The sequence below is a fragment of the Puccinia triticina genome, chromosome 12A, assembly GCF_026914185.1.
Source record: "Puccinia triticina chromosome 12A, complete sequence".
Taxonomy (NCBI): Eukaryota; Fungi; Basidiomycota; class Pucciniomycetes; order Pucciniales; family Pucciniaceae; genus Puccinia; species Puccinia triticina.
The window spans coordinates 1,077,166-1,101,041 of NC_070569.1; the positions used below are offsets into that span (position 1 = coordinate 1,077,166).

The following is a 23,876-nucleotide window of genomic DNA, read 5'->3' on the forward strand; positions in this document are numbered from 1 at the left end:
GGATCACCCCCTTCCCCCGACCCACACGTGGGAGCCTTGGGAAGCCGGTACTCGGCTTCCGGGGCTCCCTAGGCACCTAAAAGGTGCTGAACACGTGAGCAGTGTCCAGTAGGACGACAGTAAAGGCTCGCGCCTCCCGCGCGGGAGAAAGCGCAAACCGCGCCGCAGTCGTGAGACGAGGCCGGAGCCGCACCAGAGGGTCCTCCCTAGGCACCTAGGTAGAATGGATAGATCAAACACGACACGAAAGTCCCACTTAAGAGACGACTGGCAGATAAAATGACATTCATAAGTATGATCACACCCGTCAAGCCCCCTGATTTCTTCGCACAGATTTCTCATCTTCTGCACCTTTGGCCTTCATCAACCGAGTGTGACGCTTACAAATTTAATAATGAAGCTTGCTATTTACATGCGCTGGCTCTTCGTCCTCGCCGTTCAACTCTCTTGCTTGTATTCCGGTCTGAGTGCTGCACCGGCTATCGGAAAAGCGATTGACGGGTTGGGCTCTGAGGGTACTGTGGATTGTTCTGGTCTCAAAGTTGGTTCTAAACACTCGACTGATTGATTTTTAAGTTGCACTTGCAGAATATGATCCATCACTCTTCAGACTGAGCGATCCACCTGCGATTCCGGGGGCAATACCGACGCATCCGAAGCCCTCTGCCAAACCATTGACGTCTGACCCGCCATTACTGTCTATCAGGCCATTACCTTCTGCTCCGCCATTACCGTCATCCAGCACATCAGATAGTGCCTTATCACCGATTCACTCTGGCTCGGATCTAATATTTGGTGACCTATCTATGGCAGGAACAGCCCCTACGGGCCTGTGGCAGAGGCCTATTAGTGAGTAAAAGCCATTGGATTTTTTCACTCTCCGGATCTATGCTCATTGCGAATCCCATCTCTACGGATTTGATGCAACCTGACTGATAAAAATTCCCTTCAATCAACATAAATCAGTTAATCCTTCCATAGAATCAAATATTGCACCAATCCAAGCTATTCCCACCTCACATTATCCGCCTGATCCTTACATCTAGTTTTCAAATGCCGGATATGGACATGATACACATGTAGCAGGACCCCCATATTCCTCCTTTCCTGCGCATTCAGGAACATGAAATGGTTTGTATTTTGGGATTCATTTTTTCTTCTACACCTCTGAATAAGCTCCAGGCTGATCAATAAATCTTACTTTTGATTCATATCTGCCAGCTCCAGCAGGTTGGGCTCAAACTGATTCCCATCTCTGTGCATTAATATGTGCCAACTGACTTATAAATCTCCCCTTAAATCAAAACGTATCAGTGTATCTTCCCATGGCCCCGTACATGGCGCCAAACCAAGTTACTCCCAGTTTATATTATCAGCTTAATACTTACTTCCCAATTCCAAATGCTGGTTATGGACATGACACACCTGTAGCAGGACACCCGTATTCATCCTTTGCCCCACAGGCAGGAACAGAACATGGTTTGTAATTTGGGGCTTATTTCATTCCATACACACATCAAATCTGAGCAAGCTTCAAATTGACCAATCAATTTCACTTTTAATGAATAATTACTAGCTCAAGGATATTGGCACCCACCTTCTCACAACCCAGCCTTAATTCTATATCCTAGCTATCACAATCCCAGTGAAACTCAGGCACATTCTTCTTATCCAATGGGATCATCAAATCAGCACCAACCCAACTTTCAAGACTTATTCCTTCCAGGAGATCCATCAGACCCAAAATATGGTACTAGTAGGTTTCAGCTTTTCTCCCTCATTCACATGATGGCATGAATACTCTAAATGCAAAATATTGAATATTTCTGTTGTTCCAATGATTAGGTTGGAGCAGAGCCTCATCAACACCGTATGTGCTGCTCTCCATCATCAGAATTCATGTGTCACAATCTAATGGCCCTGTCCTCTTATCCTTACGTTTTCTTAAATAACCTCAGGAAGTAACACATGCATTGGATTTTTCATTTTCCTTCATTTACCCCTTTTCATTCTCACTCCTGAAGGTTAAATTCAAGCTGCCAAATAGCCATTTTGAAATCAAATATCAGCATCAATTTGAATTTCAAATGGTCAGGATCCCAATGGCCCATCATAGCCTATTTTATAAATTCTCCAAGGAACTCCTCCATTTTGAACCACACCCAATAGGGGGTTTCAAAGTTTCAAATCAGGTGGCGCAGGTTCCAGGAATCAGGAAAAAAATGGACCTGGAACCTCTCCTGCAGACCTGATTTCCTCCTTTGAAAAAGGCTCCAGAAGCAGGAAAAAGGTCAGAAACACTCCCTTGAGGGTGTTTTCACCCATCCCCAATCACAAACGCATACCAGTCATCAAGTGTGAGCCAGCACACACTCAACCAGTCATCATGTGATTACACACGTAACTCAATTACAGGTCATGTCTGTACCGGCCATTGAGTGATACAACACTCAATGGCTGGTGTGAGAAATCCTGTTGGGAAGGTGTTGAGGTTTTACTTGGGAAAGATGAGGTTGAGAGGCGAGTAGGAGGGGTTGAACAAGGAGCTATGATTTTGAGGACTTGGGGACAGTGGACCTTGGATGTTTGTGAAAACCCCAGCTCCACTGAGGTTTCACAAGGCCTCACGGGCCATGTCACATGACAGTGACTGTAGTTCACCCTGTTCCCCTTGCCCCATCTAGTCCGGCAGAGACTCCGGACCCCACTCTCTCTCTGCTTGGGCTAGGTAAGGATTTCCCTTTCTCTCTCTCCCTCTCTTTCTCCTTCCACTCTCTTTCTCTAGTACATAGACTAACAAGAGACTCCGGACCCCACTCTCTCTCTGCTTGGGCTAGCTCCTGCAATTCAAGCTCCCCAACCGTTGGTTTTAGAACCGCTAGGCCTCTGAGCCCTTTCCAACAAGCCTCTCCAACCTCTGAGCAGTGAAGGGTCTCCCAACCCTTACACTTTTTTTTCTAGATCCACCAACCCCTCCCGGCATTCTGACACAAATTTTTTGGATCACTGTTTCTTACCGGGAGCTTAGTGGGAGGTGGGTTGAGTCCATGGGGACCGCCCAGCTAGGTCCTGTACATACCAAGCCCCTGCATTGCACGCAAGGAGGCAACAAGCGGCATCACGCAGCACTGACAGGAAGGCGTATGATACAGGACAAAAGGGGATGCGAGGGGGCAAACTCCCACTTGAGTCCTTTCTCCCCCTCTTACCCAGAACTGCCTTCCCACAGCAAACTTGGGCCTACCTCCTTTGCCATCCTCCTCTTTCCAACCATCCTTACTCACTTACCGGCGCTTGCCTCATAACCTCCCATCCCGATTTTTCTCGAATTTCTGAATTACCCTACCCTTCTCCTTGAAATATCCCCTGTTCTCCAAAAAAAGTTCTATCCTTTAGACTCTTGATCCCCAGACTCCAAATTCAGAACTTCATTCCAAACAACAACACAAACACAGCAAATCCTCCAACTTAGTTAGATTTCCTTTCAACACGACTCTCACACTTCCAAATACATGATTTCAGGCTTGAATATCCAAGACTCTAGCAATAGTGTTAAAGCCGCGGCTCACCAAAGCGCTCAAGCAGCCGGAGAGACCAGCCAAATGGCGACCACAAACCCCAACCCAACCATTGAAATAGACACAGATGTTAATTCGTCGTCACAACCGGCATGTGAAGCCCCCCTCGACAACAGGGCTCCACACAAAGGGTCACGGGATTACGTAACCCCCCACGCACAGAACACTTAGCCTGAGCCACTCGCTTCCCTAGTCCGGCAGAGAGTCCTTCCTCTCTCCCGGCTAGGTAAGCCCGATTTTGATTCTCATTCTCTTTTGTCTGCCTCCACTCTTGTCTTGTATTTAGACTAACCAGAGAGTTCTTCCTCTCTCCCGGCTAGCCCCTTGAAAGGAAATTAGAGACCGTTTGGACCTAGAATCACGAAGGCGTAGCGCCTCGTCCCCCTGTGCCCCCCTTTTCAAGCCATCTCCAGTGAGGGTCCACGTGACCCTTACACGTTTTTTTTCTTGTTCCAAACAAACCGACCATCGTGGTCTTATCACAGACTTCGCACACACTTGTCGACCTCGCCAGTTTTTGATCCATCATCCAGCTCCACCACCCTCTGACCTCGCCTTCGCCCTCGCTATCGTCTTCTGCCCTTGCCTTCGCCCTTGCTCTTTGGAGCCTCAACCTCTGCCTTCGACCTCGCGACCCTAGTACCTTCTTGTACTCGATCTCGTAACCTGACACCCTTCGAACTTCTATCTGGTTCTCGTGCTCGTCTTCTTCTCCCTCTACCCTTTTGGACCCATACGCCCCCGCCACTTGCTCCTGCACCAAGGCCCTTTGCCCCTCTCATCCCCGCCGACCGACCGTCTACGCACTCGTCATTGGTTAATTACCACAAGGAGAGCTAACGAGCCCCTCCTCCCGGCCGCAGACCCAGAAGAAATCCTCCGCGCAGCCCGTCGACGTGCTCGACTAGACGCCCTCCGCACAAATCCCAACCCAATCTCGGTCCCATTACCGCCATCCCCGACACTAGACGTTACAACACAAGTTCTTCCTCACGTCCCAATGGCAGACCCAAATCCCCCGGCCCAGGAGACCGGAGAGATGTCAATAGCTGATTGCTTCAAAGCCTTGATGGCAATTCAGAAGACTACGGCCTTGCAACTCCAGACCGTACAACAACAAGCGGAGAAGGCTCAAGCAAGAGCAGACAAACAGCGCCGCTCCGACCGGGAGCAAACTAAAGCCTTGGAAAAGGCCATTCTGTCCTTGTCTATAAAGAGGGAAGCTTCCATCTCCCCTTTGGCTCCAGCGGATGACTGCATCGACCTCGCGAAGTTCAGGACCTCTGACGGACCCCGTTTCAAAGGCCCCATTCAAGAGGCAGAACTTTTCTTGACCTGGATGCGCAGCGTCTCGATTTTCTTCTTGACCAAGGGAATCAAACACTCCGACGACAAGATCCTAGTACTTGGCTCTCTCATTGACGACACCATTCTACTTGCATTCTACGAAAGCGAGTCACCTAAGTTTATAGGCAAGACTTGGGACGAGTTTAAGTCTAGACTCTTTGGGTTCTGTCTACCGGAGGACTGGCGTGCCGATGTTTGCCAATTGATTGTTCGCCTCGAGATGCCAAACACCAAAAGTTTTCAAGAGTATAGCAATTGAGCTCGTACCCTCCAAAGCCTGATCAACTTTGATATGATCATATTCAACGACTTCTCCATAGCTGAATTCGTCGTCCTCGGCCTACCCCACGCACTCCGGGTGAAGGTCAAGGATTTCCAACTCCTGAAGCAAAAACCGTTCAACTACGGCGATTTCAAGAGCCGAACGAACGGATTCTATGCTGATCTCCCAAAGACCCGTCAGCCCTCCTATCGATCTGTTGCCACGGGTGCAAATGCCACTCCTCTCGGCTCAAATCGACTCGAACCCGACTTATACCTCTGGCGAATGCATGCGTACCTCGATTCAGTAGGGAAATGTCACTTCTGCAAGAAACACTGCGGTAACCCTGCCGGAGCATGCCCCGCCCCCCCGGACCGATCAAAAGTCTACATCCCACCGGCATTCCAAGTCCCACTGAAACCAGCCAATTACGTGGCCCCACGGGCCTGGTCAAGCGCACACCAAAAGCAGCCCGGCCCTACAACTGCGGGCAGACCCACTGGCAAACCGGCAGGAGTAGCAGGCATGGATGAAGCCCCTCCATTTGAACAATCTCAAGTATCCCTGATCTCGGCGATCGACGGCCAACTCAAAGCGACCGCTCTGGCTTATGGTGATCATCCACTCAGTGAAATCAAGAAGGAGGACCAGCTAGCCCCGAAGTCGGACAATGGTTCCTACCTGCTCCCAGAAGAGCCCTCCGACACATCCGACCTTATTGATGTGCATGCGGTCAACAACGAAGTTGAATCAATCCTTGACAAGTGGTTCCTGGTGGACAACGACGGGACCACAGAGTATGTGCCCATTTCCACTGCTCATCCTTCCCATTCCCCCACCCGGAGACTCCATGAATTCCATGCTGGGTGACGCTTACGCGTGCTCACTCCCGCAGGACCTCGATCACAACTGAAGATTTTTTGAACGACATCACCGGTGGCTCCGTTGCAAACCAAGACTCCTGAAACCATTCACCTTCCCCTTCACTCGTCCGTTCCCGGCTTCTTGATATGCCCAATTTTTCCCACTCCCACCCCCCAGTTCTTGGTTGTCTCAAAACGACAAGAAGTGAGAGAGACGCAGGCGACGCAACCCGAACAAGATCAGTCTTGCAGACTTCTGTTCAAGAGGCCAACGACTCATCGCCACGACTCTCATGGCCGGACCGCGTTCCCCTGATTTTTCCGTCATTGTTCCTTTTGCCCCCGTTTTCCTTCTCACAAGATTCCATTTCCTCAAGCTCATTTCTACCGGTTTCCCCCCTTCCTTCGCTCATCCCAACTCGGCCCACAATGTTATCCTCATTCTTCCTCCCCTTATCTTCCTCTTCATATAGGAGGGGAGACTGTGAAGCCCCCCTTAACAACAGGGCTCAACACAAAGGGTCACGGGATTACGTAACCCCCCACGCACTGAACACTTAGCCCGAGCCACTCGCTTCCCTAGTCCGGCAGAGAGTTCTTCCTCTCTCCCGGCTAGGTAAGCCCAATTTCAATTCTCATTCTCTTTTGTCTGTCTCCACTCTTGTCTTGTATTTAGACTAACCAGAGAGTTCTTCCTCTCTCCCGGCTAGCCCCTTGAAAGGAAATTAGAGACCGTTTGGACCTAGAATCACGAAGGCGTAGCACCTTGTCCCCCTGTGCCCCCCTTTTTGAGCCATCTCCAGTGAGGGTCCACGTGACCCTTACACGGCAGTCCCTGACTCAAAAAACCCAAAAGGTGAGCCAAACACAGACATCTTCCAACAAGTCGTAGACAGCAAATCCTATCTGTCAGAAACTCTGCAGGTTCAAAAACTGCTAAAGGCGGGAAGCCAGTTACTCGCTCCGCGAGCCAGAACCTGTTACCCGCAAGCGCGTCATGCCCAGACTCAGAGGAGACGCCCAGAGGGTTGATTAAAGATCCAGAGATAGCGGAGATCTTTGGTAACCCAAGCAGTAAGAGAGCAGTCACTATCTAAAGAGACGCAGCACGTGCCTCAAGAATCGTAAGAAGATGCCAACCAAGATGCACGGAGGTTCCTAATGGAAAAGATCATGAAAGCTGAAAGAGCCAGCAATGACGTTAAAGCCGTGCGTTACACATTGATGTACGAGGCGGTCCTGGCCAATCAAACACCAAAGATGAAGAAAGTTGCAATCAACAATGACGTCACACTTTTGGCAACAAATCTGGTGATCCCACGGAAGAGGCCCGCAACGGTTGAGGAGTTGACCCAAGTAAGAACCATCAAATAAATAGGAAGTCATACGAACTCTCACGACAACGGCGGTTCCACCCCGTACTTCCACAAACTTCTCCTGGAGTGCAAGGGCCCACTCTCCTTGACAATCTTCAACCAAATATGGCAAGAAAACTCCCTATCCTATCATTCAAAGAACCAAAAAAAGACTGATGAAACGGCAGCCAAAAAGGGACTCTGTTACCACATATACCCGGTCCCAGACGTTCTCCGATTGGACACTCAACCACTGATGTTTCCACACCACAATGCAAGATAGATATAATTACCCCCAACTTGCAGAATGGATCTTAGTCCACAAAGATCACTGCGACCAACGGTGGGCCGCTACGCTACATTTAGTCCGTAGTTCAGCGCAGCGTAGCGGATCTAAACTACAAATGACAGGGTTTTCCGTTAGCGGGCAGTGATTGCCCACTACCGCTAACAGGCACCCCTTGAAACTACAGGGCCTCTATCGCCACTTTCAGCACTAGCAGTGCTATTCAACCCCTAAAAAAGCTGATAGCGCTGTTAGCGCCCGTTAGCGTAGCGTAGCGGCCCGTAGCGGGCGCTACAACTAACGGCAATGTGTCAGGAACTACGCAACGCTAAAATAGCGGATAGAACACGCTACGGATAGTTTAGCGTAGCAGCCCACTGTTTCTGCGACCGCCTCCACAGGAAACACAGTTTCATGGTGGCTCTCTGTTACGATGTTTGTATCCGGAACAATGCCTTTGCATTCAGGGTGGAAGAAAACGGTGAAGAATTGTTCTCAGACTGTGGGGATTTCGACAGAAGACCGCAGCACAACACACAAAGATGAGCCTTTGGGCTCAAGAGGGGACAATGAGGTGGAGAAAGCTCACCGGATTGGCTCAAATAAGAGGCGCGGACAGATAGAAGGAAGAACCATCAGGTTGATTGCCCTGAACTAGACTATGGCAGATATAGGCTAAATACACAGGGCAGACTTGTGGTTTGGAACACAATGAATATGCAAAGAAAATAATGGAAGGTGATGGAAGGTGATGGAACTTGGTTGAAGGAAACAGGTGACATTCTCACTATCACAGACAGAGCGTGCGCGCATATAACAGACACAGTAGATCAGGAAAGCTAGACAACAAATCAGAACAGGGATCAAGGTCACAGGCTGAGGTAGGAGGACGGCATGAGTTGAGCTAAAAGGAGAGCATGTGGTTGACAGGAAGTGAGGATAGGAGTAACAGCTGAATTGAGGATCATGAGGTAGAAGGAAGTGAGATAGAAATCCAACACAAACATATTGAAATTCAAGCGAGAAACGGTAGATGAAGCAATATCAACATGCCAAGACTTTAACGAGATAGGTCTTGCGGAAAACCCCTATGCCATTGGCGATAGCAAGGTTGGAGGAGACCCAATCAAGGGTATCAGACCACAAAGAGCCAGCCGTCCAGTCCAACAAAATCAAACGGTGTCAGCAAAGCCAAAACCAACCGGCAAGCCCAGCTCGGAAGAAACCCCTACCTTATCCCTCCCTCCCAAGCCAAGCCAAGGTCCCCCGGGAAGCGGTTACAGAGGAAATAACTTCAACCCCAACCACATCGGCGGAAGCGTTAAGAACTGCAACCAAGACCAGTAAGTACAACTCTCCCACTTAATCAGGCCCAACCTATTTTCCTACAACCCCCTGATAAGAATCTCCCCCCTAACCATCACCTCCACCCAGGACATCTCCCTTCTGAATATTGGCCAAGCCATCAGAACATAGTCCAAAAACCTTGCCAAGACTCCGTTCTATTTCCCTGCCTCCTTTTGTTCCTCTTTTTTCTTCTTGTTTTTCCCCCCCCGCTCAAACTACCCCTCCCAAACTCCCAATCCAAAATTGTTTCCTCCTCTTTCAGCCTTATTTCCCCAAAACACAAGACAAACTATTTATGTGACATAGATATGAAATGGAAATGATAGATGAAATCTAACATGGGCCTCTTGTGTCTTCAGGGAGACAGAATGTGAGAACTCAATACCCTATGAGCCAGAACAACCTCAGAGCTCCAGAGAGATAGTAAAGGAGCTGTGAAGACCTGGAGGTTTCACGAGAAGATCACAGGCAGATTACATCAGCAACTCGAGAGTACTTAGTTCAACTCTCCCCGCGCCCCACCTAACTCAGCAGAGAGAAGCTGAACTTCTCTCCTGGGTTAGGTGAGCACCTTCTTTCCTATCTTTCTTTCTCAAGAGTGTACATAGTCAGCAGAGAGAAGCTGAACTTCTCTCCTGGGTTAGGAATATAAAACACAAGTGGTTCCTAGAATTTGAGCCACGTTGGCATTGCGCCAACCCTCGTGTCTGCCCAGTGAAGAGTCCTATTGAAGGACGCTTACACTTTTTTTTTCTCGAATCCACTTTGCGCCGGTCCCTTTGTAATGGACCACTCGAATTCTTCGCTTCGCATAGCCCCGACTCTCGTTTCGGTCTTGGCTACATCGTCTATCTTGTCTTCAAAGAGCACTTTGGCTCATCTACGTTCATCGCCAAATCACCTTTCCGACTCTTTTGACCCCTCTCTAACATCTGTCAGACGGGCCCGCATTGTCATCCAATTCAAACTCGCGGGTATCTTTGTGAAGGCCCTTATTGATACGGGTTCGGAAATTGAAATCATTTCCAATAAAGCATTGACGACGCTGCCCTCGAACGCCGCGAACTCGCACGCCCCACAAGGGTCAGGTTGGCTCTCGGAAATGGCACCGACATACCAGTACCCATCCAACAGTATGCGGTAGCGACCTTGTGGACACTCAAACCACCGAAAGCCTTTGAGAACGTAGCCCTGCGGATTGGACCAATCCTAGGCGACTACGACATTATCCTTGGGACCCCCTTTCTCGCACGTTTTGGACTCTCAGTGTCTATCAAAGATCAAGCGCTCAAATGTAAACGTTCGAATCTGTCCATCCCAGCCTATCGACCGCTCGCCTCGGATCCAGACGGGACCGCGGCTATCGAAGCAGATCGACAAAGCAACAACTACCCATGTGAAGCATCCGAGAAGCAAGTACTACAAGACTTTGCCAATCTCTTCCCAGACGACATCCCAGCGGTCACGGACGACATCAATGCTCCAGAGCTCCCAGTGTCCTGCTCCTTCCCGACCAAGATGCAGTCGATGGCATCTAAGACTTAACACAAGATAATTCTGACCTTGCCGGATGTGGTCATCAACGAGCGCCAATCCCCATACCCCCAAAAACACCTGACCGCCTGGCAAACACTCCTGCAAAAACACCTCGACGCGGGCCGCATCCAACGCTCGACTAGCCAGTACGCTTCGCCCAGTTTGATTATCCCAAAAAAGGATCCGACGGCACTTCCGCGGTGGGTCTGTGATTACCGCAAACTCAACAGCCTTACGGTTTGGGACCGCTCGCCCCTACCCAATGTCGACGAGCTGGTGCGGATAGTGGCGTTGGGTAAGGTCTTCTCTGTATTGGATCAGACGAATGCCTTCTTCCAGACGCGCATGCGGGAAGCTGACATACCGTTAACGGCAGTAAAAACGCCGTGGGGATTGATGGAGTGGGTGGTCATGCCCATGGGACTCACAAATGCCCCAGCAACCCATCAGGCCCGACTCAAGGAGGCTTTGGGGGACATCCTCAACAGGTTCTGTGTGGTTTACTTGGACGACATCGTCATCTTCTCGGATTCATTTGAAGAACACGAGAAGCACGTCCGCGCGGTATTGTCCAGACTACGCGATGCAGCCCTGTACTGCAGTTCAAAAAAGACAAAACTTTTTTGACAACGTATCAAATTCCTGGGTCATTGGATCTCGGAGGAAGGGATTGAAGCAGATGACGAGAAAATCACGGATATCCTATCCTGGCCTTCCCCCCAGTCACCAAAGGGAGTCAAGAAGTTTCTGGGGACAGTACAGTGGATGAAGAAATTCATCTGGGGCCTGCAACAATATGTTGGCACTCTGACCCCTTTAACGAGCTCAAAGCTTGATCCGAAGCAGTTTAAGTGGGGCGAGAGAGAAGAGGCCGCCTTTCAAAACATCAAGCAAATTATGACATCTCTACCTTGCCTCAAGAACATCAACTACGAATCAAACAACCCCATGTGGCTTTTTACGGACGCCAGTGGATTGGGACTGGGCGCGGCACTCTTTCAGGGTGAAGAGTGGAAAATGGCGGCCCCGATAGCTTACAAATCGCATCTCATGACTCCCGCCGAGCGCAACTACCCGGTACATGAGCAGGAATTGCTGGCAGTGGTACACGCCCTACAAAAGTGGCAAATGCTTCTCCTTGGCATGAAGATCAATGTGATGTCGGATCATCACTCACTTGTCCACCTCCCGAAACAGCGCACGCTCAGCAAGCAACAAGCCAGGTGGACGGAATTGCTTGCCGACTTCGACCTTACTTTCAACTACATCCGCGGCGAAGACAACACCGTCGCAGATGCACTATCGCGGAAGGATCTCGTGGACGATGAAACAAACCAACGCCACCAGATCGCCTGTGTAGCAGCGCTGATCGAATTCAGCACAGTTCTTTCATCCTCTCTTAAACGGCTTGTGCAGGACGGCTACCCCCACGACCAGTTCTGCATGGCCCTACGGGACGCGCTTCCACTACGGGACAACTGCCGTGAGGAAGAAGGTCTTCTGTTCATCGATGACCGGCTGGTGATACCAGCGAACCTCGCCCTGCGCAGGGAGCTGGTGGAAGAGGCCCATCAACGGCTGGGCCACCTCGTTTACCTGAAAACAATAAAAGAGCTAAGGCGCGATTTCTTCTGGCCACGCATGTCTGCCAACATCAATAAACTCGTGGAACATTGTGAGACCTGCCAGCGCACCAAGGCGCCAACAACATTACCGGTGGGAAAGATGCTCACGCCTTCCTTCCCACGTAAGCCATTGACCGACTTGGCTATTGACTTTGTCGGCCCCCTCCGGCAGGCCACACATTATGATATGATCTTGACGATCACGTGCCGCCTGTCGGGTTTCATTCAAATCATTCCGGTACTTCAATCAGATTTGGCGGAGAAAACAGCAACTCGTTTTTTTAACGGATGGATCACAAAATTTGTCCCACCCGCCTCGATCATTAGCGACAGAGACAAGACTTGGACTTCCCGGTTTTGGAAAGCGCTCATGAGCAGATTGAACATCGACTTTCATATGTCCACGGCTTTTCATCCTCAAGCGGATGGACGGCCGGAACGCTCCAACAAAACAATTGGGCAAATCCTTTGCACATTCACATCAAAGCGTCAAAGCCGTTGGCTGGAGTCCCTGCCAGCGGTTGAATACGCAATTAATTCAGCGATTAACGTGGCGACCGGGACTAGCCCCTTTGAACTCCTTTTTGGTCGCAAACCATCCCTCTTCACTTCACAACCCCAGGCGGATCTTGGAGAGAACGCGGTACCGGCGCTGGAGAAATGGATCAAGTCCAGGGAGATGGCCTGGAAAGAGGCGCGGGACACACTAATTGCGAGCCAAATCCGACAGGCAACACAACACAATAAGCATTGGTCAGGAACACCGACTCTCAGGGTGGGCGACCCGGTCTTTCTCAATTCGGCGGATTGGCGGGGAAAACATCAAGGTGGCGTGGACAAGCTCAAGGAGCGCTTCGAAGGGCCGTACGACGTGGTGAAGATCTTCAATGATGGGATTAACGTGGCCCTATCCTTGCCAACAAACAACAAACGGCACCCTGTCTTCCACATCTCGAAACTCAAGAAATTCCAACGACCGGTGTGGTATACAAAATGGGAAAAATCAAAAGTTTTTCTCTCATTTGCGTAATTAGTCATAGAATGCCTCATGGTACGACCATATGGACCCCAGAAATGGAATCTACGGCCAAATTACCCCCTAGTATCCACTGAAAGTGTAACTGTAGCCCCACTGCACTGGAAGTTAGACCCTCCGGACAACCTGTAGCACCCTGTTGACCCCTGTCACGCACCTCAAGCCACCTTTCCCTACTCCATGGTATCTCCACTGCATATATTATTTTGCCTTTGTTTTCTAGCTGCATGACATCATCCAGCACTGCCACTGCAGTCTGTGCCATTGTTCTCCGCATTCTAGAACTTTCACCTCCACTTTTGTTTGGTTTTATTGCATCACATGCCATTGTTCCCTGCATCATGCATGCACCCCTCGCATAAATTGTACACAGCGCAGGCCAGCTAAAATCCCTCACTGGGGCTGCCCTGGAGCTAAAATCCCTCACATTTGTCTATATAAGGGGCTCTCTCCCCCTCATTTGTAGCTCCTCAGTTTATTACTCATCAGTGATTCACTCACCACCTTGTACTCTCAACACTTACAACTATACTCATAACAACCCTTATATATCAATAACAAATCTTTATAAAGTGTATCGAATAAACTCATCTTGAGCATTCACTCCTATCACCTAATTAAAGCTTGCCAAGCTGAGCTTGGTGGGTCTTGTAGCTGGTAGTATAGAAGGGCAGAGCTTGCAACTCCTTCATCCCCTTCTCCATTCAGCAAAAGGGTTTCACAACCACTTTTGAGTCTTACACCGGAGGATGCCTTGACGGAAGAGCCCGACACCCCTGACGGGTGATCTCCCCTTCCGTCTCATTATAGGGGGGGAGACTGTGAAGACCTGGAGGTTTCACGAGAAGATCACAGGCAGATTACATCAGCAACTCGAGAGTACTTAGTTCAACTCTCCCCGCGCCCCACCTAACTCAGCAGAGAGAAGCTGAACTTCTCTCCTGGGTTAGGTGAGCACCTTCTTTCCTATCTTTCTTTCTCAAGAGTGTACATAGTCAGCAGAGAGAAGCTGAACTTCTCTCCTGGGTTAGGAATATAAAACACAAGTGGTTCCTAGAATTTGAGCCACGTTGGCATTGCGCCAACCCTCGTGTCTGCCCAGTGAAGAGTCCTTTCGAAGGACGCTTACAGGAGCACCCAAGGTGGCCAACCAAGGTGGTCTGCGAAATGAATATTGAGGAATGGGAGAGAGCCTTAACCAAAGCAGGACTCCTACAAGATTACAGCAATGTGATCAGAGGTTTCAAGAGAGGTTTTCACCAAGGTATACCGGAACACAATTTAGGACCAGACATCCCATACTATACCCCACTGAACCACCAAGGTGCCCTCCTAGCCAGAGAAAAGATTGAAGCAACCATTGCAAAAGAGATAGCGGCAGGGAGGATGTTTGGCCTGTACACGCACAAACAACTGATGACAAGATACGAGTTTTTTTTGGTCCAACCCCCTAGAGGCAGCGGTCAACGGAGATGGATCAGTAAGACCAATTAACGACTTATTGTTCCCGCGGAACGACCCCAACGTGCCCTCTGTGAATTAATTCGTAGACAAACTAGACTACTTAACAACTTGGGACGACTTCGAGAAAACCTCTAAATATTTTAGAAGTCAAACCCAACCACTCCTGCTTGCTATCTTCAACTGGGAGAAAGCCTATAGGCAAATTCTAATGGCGTTATCTCATGGTGAGAGACTTCAACGGCGGCATCTTGATTGACACCAGGATCACATTTGGCGGCGTAGCAGGATGTGGCTCATTTGGGAGGCCAGCTGATGCCTGGAAAGACCTCATGAAAAAGGAATTCAACCTAGTGGAAGTTTTTTGGTGGGTTGACAATAACCCATTGGTGAAGACACTCCAATCAACGGTAGAAATGAGTCACATTGTAAAAAGATCAGAACAATTAGGAGTCAAGACGAATGCAACCAAATTCTCCCCCTTTAAGGAAGAACAAAAATATATTGGATTTATCTGGAAGGCAACGAAGAAAACAGTCTGGCTCCCAAGCAACAAGAAATTCCAACGTGTCCAACAGGTTAAAGCATTCCTAGTCCCAGAAGCAGAATTCTCTTTTGCACAAGTCAAACAGCTAGTGGGTTGTCTAAATCACGTCTCATACATCCTCCCCCAGCTCCGCTGCTACCTAAACAGTTTATATAGATGGATGAACAACTGGGTGCACCGGAACAAGAAACGGACTCTCCCAAAAGACGCAAAAACCAACCTAGAATATTGGCTATCAACATTGCTTCACTACAAGGACACAAGAATGATCCAGAACCCAGACCCAGTCGAAATTGGGTGGGTGGGTGACGCATTTACTGGATTTGGAATAGGAATCCTCATTGGAAGAAGATGGGCCCAATTTGACTGACAGAAGAATGGGACAAAGGCCCAGAACCAAAAAGGGAAATAGCCTGGCTTGAAACAGTAGCGATCAGGCTTGGATTAATTGCCTTACAGCAACTGGGCATTAGACCAGGGAGAACTTTGATAGTCTGGACCAACAATACAACGACTGAAGACACAATACGGAAACGGAAATCAAAACACCACGCGGTCAATGAGGAATGGAAAATTATCAAAAAGACTCTAGTAGAGATGGAGATTGATATTGTTTCCAGACGTGTAACATCAAAGGAAAACGCCGCCAATGCTTTATCAAGAGGGGATAGATCCAAACATGACCTACAGTTTCAGGTTGTTATCACAGTCCCCTGGGACCTGGAAAACAGACTTTTTCAGGTCTGATAAACATTTTCCCAAGATTATTTTTGTTTCAATTAGACTCAATGAGCAACTACTTTGTATCCCAATGCAACTTCCCCCTTTTCCGCGGGTTAATAAGAAGACTCCCATCCTCTCTCTTCTATTTTGTGCCTCCCCGCCTCCTTGCAAAAGCCCCTTACCCAGATGGCAACAGCAGACACCTTATTGAGTTTAACTGCCCTAGCCAAGAGAGGCTCATTCCCTCAAGAGTTATCTACCAAGTTATCTACCCAAGACAAACACTTTCTACTGGGCTATAAATGGAATACCCTCAAATGCTACAACTCGGCCGTAAAGAAGTATGTCAAATTTGCAGAGAGCAACGAGCGCACTCCCTTTTCACTTTCCCTATCCAAGCAAGACATATACGCTTTCTGTTGCTGGGCAGGACAAACTTTTGAGTCCCCCGGCCCCCACAAAGTCTCTTTGGTAACCCTAGCCAAATACATTGCAGGCCTGCCAATGTGGCACACAATGCACGATGCAAAGTATCCCTACGCCTCCAAGTGCAAAGTTGCTACCTTCCTCAGATCGTCAGCCTACATAGATGCAGAATCCAAATCCAAAACCAAAAAGAAGGCAGTGATGATTAGACACTTGGAGATGATCACTAACACGTGGATCAACGGCATGGAATTCCAAAAGGCCCTCCTACACTTATTTTGAGTGGCTTTCTGGGGAGTAGCCCGCTTAGGTGAACTAGAGATGGAAAGAGGAGAATTACTTGAGATTAGTACAGAGGATCGGGGACATAACTTCCCCCCGACCCACACTCGGGAGCCTTGGGAAGCCACTCCCTGGCTTTTGGGACTCCCAAAAAGTGAGCAGTTAAGATGAGTTAGCAAAGCTAAGATATCTGAAAGGCCGGCGCAATACAGGTTTAGAGCAGTAGGGAGCCAGAGCTGCCGGAACTCTCACATGAAGGGGTGTGCGCAGCTGGAAAGAGAAGACCCAAAGACATCCTCGTGGCGTCTAGGTCAGAATGGACGTCTGTTCATCTGCCGTCAGTCTTCAATCTGTCCATCCGTCTGTCCTGTCCGTCCGTCCTCAATCCCTCCGTCCATCCTCAATCCGTCCGCCCGCCCTCCGTTCCATCCGTCCTGTCTTCCGGCTCAATCCGTTCCGTCCGCATCATCTATTCCTCCTCTCCCCTCTACTCAAGATTACTGGCCCTTCTCAAAGACTCCCACTTCCTCTGCAAGCTTTGTGAAGCCCCCCTTGACAACGGGGCTCCACACAAAGGGCCACGGGATTACGTGACCCCCGCGCGCCATGGTACTTAGTCTCAGCTCTTCACTCCCTAGTCCGGCAGAGAGTTCCTCCTCTCTCCTGGCTAGGTAAGCTTGATCTTGTTCCTTTTATCATTTCCCTTCCTTTGGTATTTAGAACTGATGAGAGAGTTCCTCCTATCTCCCGGCTAGTCGTGCAATCAAAATCCCACCAAGTTTGGACCTAGAAACCTCAGGCGCTCTGCCCAGTGGTTTATCATAGCACGGGGGGCTGTCAGGTTGTGGTTCTTCTACTCTTAGCTTTATCATACCTGCTGGTGTCACTCATTCATGACCTGTCATTTACAGGTCTTCCCCTCAATTAGGGATCTTCATGTGACACCAGTGGATGTTCATTGACCCACCTGCAGCTATTCATATCCAAGTGTCCTTAGTACAGTGGTTAGTACACTTGACATGGATATAAGAGACATGGGTTCAACTCCCATAGGACACATAATATTTTATGGAGCATCACATCAAAGTGATGCTCAAATTCAAATACTCCATTGTGCGTTCCCAACATCTCCTCTTGTTGACTGACTACCTCAGCCGACTAAACACTACTCTCACTGAATAAAAGGACAACCTATATGCGTACGGTTTCATAAAATCTGCTTTGCTCCAACAATTGAGAAAGCAGCAGCAAGGCGCGAAGTCCTGGGGGACCAAAGTGAGTCCGCGCCCGACCCCTTCCGGCCCCACAGGTGATCTGACAGGCCCTGCTTGCTTCCCCCTGCGTGTGTTTGTGTGTGTGAAGTATGGGAGGTTGGAGGACTCGGAAGAAGACAACAAGGGCGCCGGGTATGGGGCCCAGGAAGAGGACACCGGCTCGGACAAATCAGCAGCCGACGCAAGCAGCATTATGCAGCTGGAATCAATCCAGATCACAATTGCCATCCATTTGCGCCAGTTCACCGAGCTCAGGCTTGACATCATCTCCGCGCTCTCCACCCAACAAGACTGTAAACCCCCCCTGTACTTTCCTCCATCACACTTTCTGTGAGCCTCAGTATCCATAGTGACAACATGACACAAGAAAATTGGGGGCAATATTTGGATTTCTTTGGATGAAGAAAATACAAATATAAAAGAAAATACAAATATAAGAGAGAGAGAGAAAGAGAGAGAGAAACTGATCAGATTCAAGATAAGCAGATATTCAAGGTTATTCTGGTGGGAATGCACTTCCACTGGCAATGCTACCTCTTCAGAAGAGTGCTGCCAAGCTGTGCTTCAGAGTGCTACAGCCTCCTCTCACCAAAGAAACGTGGAGGGATCCTGGATTAGACAAGTTTAATCCAGCCACAATTTTTTAGCTTCCTTCTGGATAGTCAAGGTTCTTTGAAGGGAAACCTATGTGGTTTGTTTCTTGCAAAAACCACAGAAAAAGAATGATGTCAAGCAGAGACAGCCCTGTGATCAAGAATGAGGCAAAGGCCAGCAAAGAAGAGCAGATCAAGCAACACACAGAGTTGTACCTCTGAGATAAACAAGGTTCAGTGAAAGAGGTTACTTACTGTCAATACCCTAGGCGCCTGTGACGGTAGGTATACTGGGAGTGTTGTAAGCTCTTTGGTGGTGATCCTGGGGTTATCTGGGGTGTGATTCTGGTGTGCTGAAGTCTGTGTATCCGCCTCAGGAAAGGGGGATCCAGACTACGAAAATTTTCACAGTTTGCTTATGTAATTTACATATGTACATGTGGTTTGGCACGCCTGGTAGCGCTGACACGTCACAACTGCGCATGCGCGCCACAACTCAATAACTCAGGGAAGGAGTGTAGTTACAAAGAATTGGTAAGTTGTAACTAGGGTTAAAATTGCGTGAGGAAACAGAATATGAAGTCAAAACAAGGTTATCTCTTAAGATGAAAAATATATGAAGTAATTCATATGTAAAAAGTATATAAAGGCAGACTTTAGGTCAGCTGAGTTGACTCTAAGGCTGACACTTTCCACAATGCTCATCCATTGATTTTTTTGTTTTGCTCAGAAAGCTGACATGAAGTTCCTTGCTGCCAGACTCAACTTCTCCGTGTTCTGCATTCACACCACCAAGACCTCCTCCAATTTGCTGCCCTCATCTGCTGTGGTTGTGCCCCCGCCAGCCTTGCAGACGCCGGGTGCTCCAAGCAATCATCTGCTCTTGTCCCATCTCCATTGAACACTTGTCAGACTACGTGATGCCAAGGACAAACCCTTCTAGCTACATGTGGTGCAAGAATAAGATAAAAGAGTATAAGACAAAAGTATAAGGGATAATTCCAATGGACACATTGGTAATTATGGCGTAAAATATGTGAAAAAAATGGTGTAATTATATTAAAAAAATTAATCCAAGTTTATTAAAGACACAGTTTTTCCACAACTGAGAAAAAAAGATCAAGGGTTCCCCCTGTAAATACATAAAAACAGGGAAAAAAAAAACATCAAGGGTTTCCCCTTATTATAAAACACAAAAAAAATTACAAGGTTTCATCTAAATACAACAAAACTGGAAAAAAAATGAAACCTCAAATGCCCCCAAACAACACCAAAGGTGTTGTGAACAGCAATGGCTGTTGCGTCTGGGCCAACCTCCAGCCCGCGTCAAGCGCACAGGTCAAAAAGGAAGGGCGTTGAAGGTTCCCATCCCGCAGCAAAGGCTTCAGAACGCGGGGGGGCCCCACTCTTCAGCCCCTCAAACTGTGCAAGTGCAACAGCGGAGGGGGTTAAGGACAAACCACACGCTGGAAGTACAGCCGCAGAGGACGCCCTGCGGATCAATTTAACCCAAGAAGAGCTCCTTTTATATGTGATCCACCAGCAAGGTTGCCGCCTTGCCCTTGCCAATAACGCCACCGCCACACCACTGATGTATGTTTATCCCGCACGGCACTGACTTCATGTGTATTTATGTATTTATGTATGTAACCTAGCTGCATTGACCCTGGGCCATTTGGCTTGCTCGCCTCACTGACCTCACCCAATTCCCAAACAGCAGATCACTACCGGCCCAACATAAGCACTAACCAGTCCGTGATAGGGCAACTGTCTCTCAACAATTACTCCTCCAAAGCATGTAAGGTGTTGACCTAAGGATCTTTGGGAAAGCGCAGCTCCAGACCAGGCCAGGGGAACAATCTGGTAGCCCACGCCAGCTCACTCCGGCCCGCTCGCCCAATCTTTGCAAGAATCATCCAATACTGACCATGTCAGCCTTAGAGTCAACTCAGCTGACCTAAAGTCTGCCTTTATATACTTTTTACATATGAATTACTTCATATCTTTTTCATCTTAAGAGATAACCTTGTTTTGACTTCATATTCTGTTTCCTCATGCAATTTTAACCCTAGTTACAACTTACCAATTCTTTGTAACTACACTCCTTCCCTGAGTTATTGAGTTGTGGCGCGCATGCGCAGTTGTGACGTGTCAGCGCTACCAGGCGCGCCAAACCACATGCACATATGAAAATTACATAAGCAAACTGTGAAAATTTTTGTAGTCTGGATCCCCCTTGCCTGAGGCGGATACACAGACTTCAGCACACCAGAACCACACCCCAGATAACCCCAGGATCACCACCAAAGAGTTTACAACACTCCCAGTATACCTACCGTCACAGGCGCCTAGGATATTGACAGTAAGTAACCTTTTTCACTGAACCTTGTTTATCTCAGAGGTACAACTCTGTGTCTTGCTTGATCTGTTTTTTTCTGCTGGCCTTTGCCTTCTTTTGATCACAGGGCTGTCCCTCCATAACTGCTGGCCTTTGCCTTCTCTTGATCACAGGGCTGTCCCTCTATAACTGCTGGCCTTTGACTCTTATTGACCAAAGGGCTGTCCCTTCATAACTGTTGGCCTTTGCCTCATTCTTGGTCACAGGGCTGTCCCTTCATATCTGTCAGGATCCCTCCACGTTTCTTTGGTGAGAGGAGGCTGTAGCACCTTCTAGCACAGCTTGGCAGCACTCTTCTGAAGAGTTAGCATTGCCAGTGGACGTGCATTCCCACCAGAATAACCTTGAATATCTTCTTATCCTGATCCTGCTCTGTTTCTCTTTCTCTTTCTCTCTCTCTTTGATAATTGTATTTTCTTTATCCAAAGAAATCCAATTATTTCATCCTTCTTTCTTGTTTCCTGCTGTCACTATAGAGACTCAGGCTCACAGACCATCTTCACGCGCAGGGGAGAGCGGATGAAGACAAGCCAAGCAAAATCAAGGACAACCTGGCCTTTTGGTCCTCCAGGTCCGTCGCCTGGACCTCCATACTCCCGCCACCACCTTTGTCAAACTCATTGCCAGAGCTGACATCCTTGCCCTCCCGCCCATTTTCTCCATCAACTTTGTCCAGCGCTTCTTTGCCTACCATGTCGCCGCTGCCCTTGTCCTCCTCTTCGAGCACAACATGCATCCCCTCCCCGACTCACTTCTCGCCAGAACTCGCAGGCTCAAGCTCTGCTTGGACACGCCCTGGGAGACCTTGCAAGCTACCTTCCTCAAAGCTGTCAGTATCCAATGCTTGTAACAAGAAAACTAATTCCTCACCCTTCTCTCAATCACCGTTGAGTCCCATTGGCTGACCCTCTTTGGCCAGCCCATTTTCATCACAGGCTTGGTTTGGTTAGTTGACCCTAGAGGAGGAGACATAGTTGACAATGGGGGATGGATGGCAAATGGAGCTTGAACCATGCGCCAATGCTACTGCAAGCCCTGACCGCCAAGTATGACGGCGCAGCAGCAGCCTCCTTCTCCTTGTTGGAGGGGGATGGGGAGGAGAAAAAGATCTTCAACAAGATTGCCAAGATCTTCATCTGCCCTCACAGCTCCACCTGGCTCCTCGCTGTCCTACTTGGCCTTCTATCCTAGACCACGGGGCGCTGATCCTGGGCCTGTGCGAGTTGTTTTGGAGCGTGGTCAAGGGCTCCTATGCGCTCAAACGACTAGCCAAGAGCTGATCACAAATTCTGCTTCAGGCAGACCCCTCCGCATGGTCCCACGCCCACGTCCATCCAAATGACAAGATTCTGCAGAAAAAGGAGAGGGCTGAGAAGCTTGCTCATGATTCCCTTTGATGGCTCCAGCATTGGCTGATTCTCATTGTTGATGCGCATAAGCTCTGGCTCAGCAACAACCTCACTCACCATCTATCTGGGGAAGAGGAAGAAGATGGATACTCAGAAGAATAACACAAGAAGCTAACAGTCACCTGCATTTGTCCCCCATTCCCACAAGTTTTCCTTCCCAAATAAGAAGAAGACGCGAAGCCAAATGTTGAGCCAGACAAAGAACAGGAAAATAAGGGGCGCCCCAAGCCCCAAAAACAGCACGTGGGCATGGCTGTGCCCACCACCCAACAGACGCTCCTGCTAAATTTCAAGAAACGGCCCGCCAGACTCTCCCTGCCCTCCACGCTTCGCCGCCACTCCAAGTCTCTTGCCCCCAATCCCCTACTGGTTCTGGTAGGGTTTTGCAGAAGCCGTTGACAATCTGCAAGGATGCCTTTTCTTTGGTTTTTTCACTGTTTCCACATGTGTTTTTATCTGACTTGCAATTCTAAGATGAACTCTTTGCATTGAACTCTGTAGAAGACCCTCTTATGATTTAATAGGTGAAAAATAAAAGATCAAGAATAAGTTTACTAAAGACAAAATGATCCCCTTAGAGATAGGTCAATTTGATTTAATTGATAATCCGGTCAAACATCAACTAATTATTGTAAAGTTTGGCTAAACTAAGATCAAACTGAAATACTTGAGGGAGCATATTTACTTGGAATTTTGAGCTAAATAAGAAGAATGTCACTGCAAATTAGACATTGATCAAAATCCAAAGGGTGAACAGATTCTGAAGAGCAACGATATCCTTATCTTCTCTATGTTTGTACATTTGTATTGGGAAACCCCTTTTGTTTCTTGTGGCTTTTGAAAAGGGCAAACCCATGATGATTTTTGTGAGATTTCGATACTTTTGTAGGGGCCGGGGGATCCTAGAAATTTATTCTATGATTTACAGGATTTTAATCTACTTATTTGGAACTCATGCTGCGTTTTGGAGCAGCTGGGGAAATCAAGCAATGCACTACATGACTTCTCCAATTTCCCAAAACTTCATTTGACTAATAGCACATTAGAAATCTTGTAAGGGGTGGGTGGAAGGGATAAATCTTCCATGTTGCAAATGTTTTTAGGGATAGGACCAGGACAAGTCATGACTCATCTGGTCCTAGAATGTGCAGCGGCGCAGCCGCCTTGGCCTCTAGTGTAATTAAATAAAGAGGGGCCTGATAAAATCAGGGGTGTCCAATCCCTCAAAAGCAAACACTGGGGCCTATAAACAGGTGTGGTTTAAATCCCAGCAAGGAATGGCGGAGAATCTCAAGAGAAAGGGTTTAAACTTACTAGTAAAAAGCCCTTAAAGTCTTGAGGTTCTTCAGGGTAGAAACTGGGCAGTTGGAAGCGCTTGAAGAGGTTGATTCTGAAGGCTGGGTGGACACTGGGCAGTTTATGGCGAAAAAATAGGGCTAAGAACAACTACTAAGGGACTTACCAAACTAGAAACAGGCTATTGAGCACATGTTGAAGGCGGGTAAATTATACTAGGTATGTAAAAGCG

At 48.4% G+C, this 23,876-nt stretch overlaps 2 protein-coding genes across 2 annotated transcripts; both read left to right on the forward strand.

Annotated features, from left to right (window-relative positions):
- Nucleotides 1-412: 412 nt before the first annotated feature.
- PtA15_12A106 (uncharacterized protein) lies at nucleotides 413-850 on the forward strand (the record flags this gene model as incomplete). Its single annotated transcript, XM_053161683.1, has 3 exons — nucleotides 413-515; nucleotides 589-733; nucleotides 814-850. 3 exons carry the CDS (start codon nucleotides 413-415, stop codon nucleotides 848-850), a joined length of 285 nt encoding a protein of 94 aa, XP_053025676.1.
- A 16,913-nt stretch (nucleotides 851-17,763) lies between these two features.
- PtA15_12A107 (uncharacterized protein) lies at nucleotides 17,764-22,219 on the forward strand (the record flags this gene model as incomplete). The annotated part of the gene is made up of 8 exons (XM_053161684.1): nucleotides 17,764-17,787; nucleotides 17,860-17,949; nucleotides 18,037-18,254; nucleotides 19,301-19,401; nucleotides 21,470-21,768; nucleotides 21,875-21,884; nucleotides 21,973-22,106; nucleotides 22,163-22,219. The coding sequence occupies 8 exons, from the start codon at nucleotides 17,764-17,766 to the stop codon at nucleotides 22,217-22,219; spliced, it is 933 nt and encodes a 310-aa protein (XP_053025677.1).
- Between the last annotated feature and the right edge of the window lie 1,657 nt (nucleotides 22,220-23,876).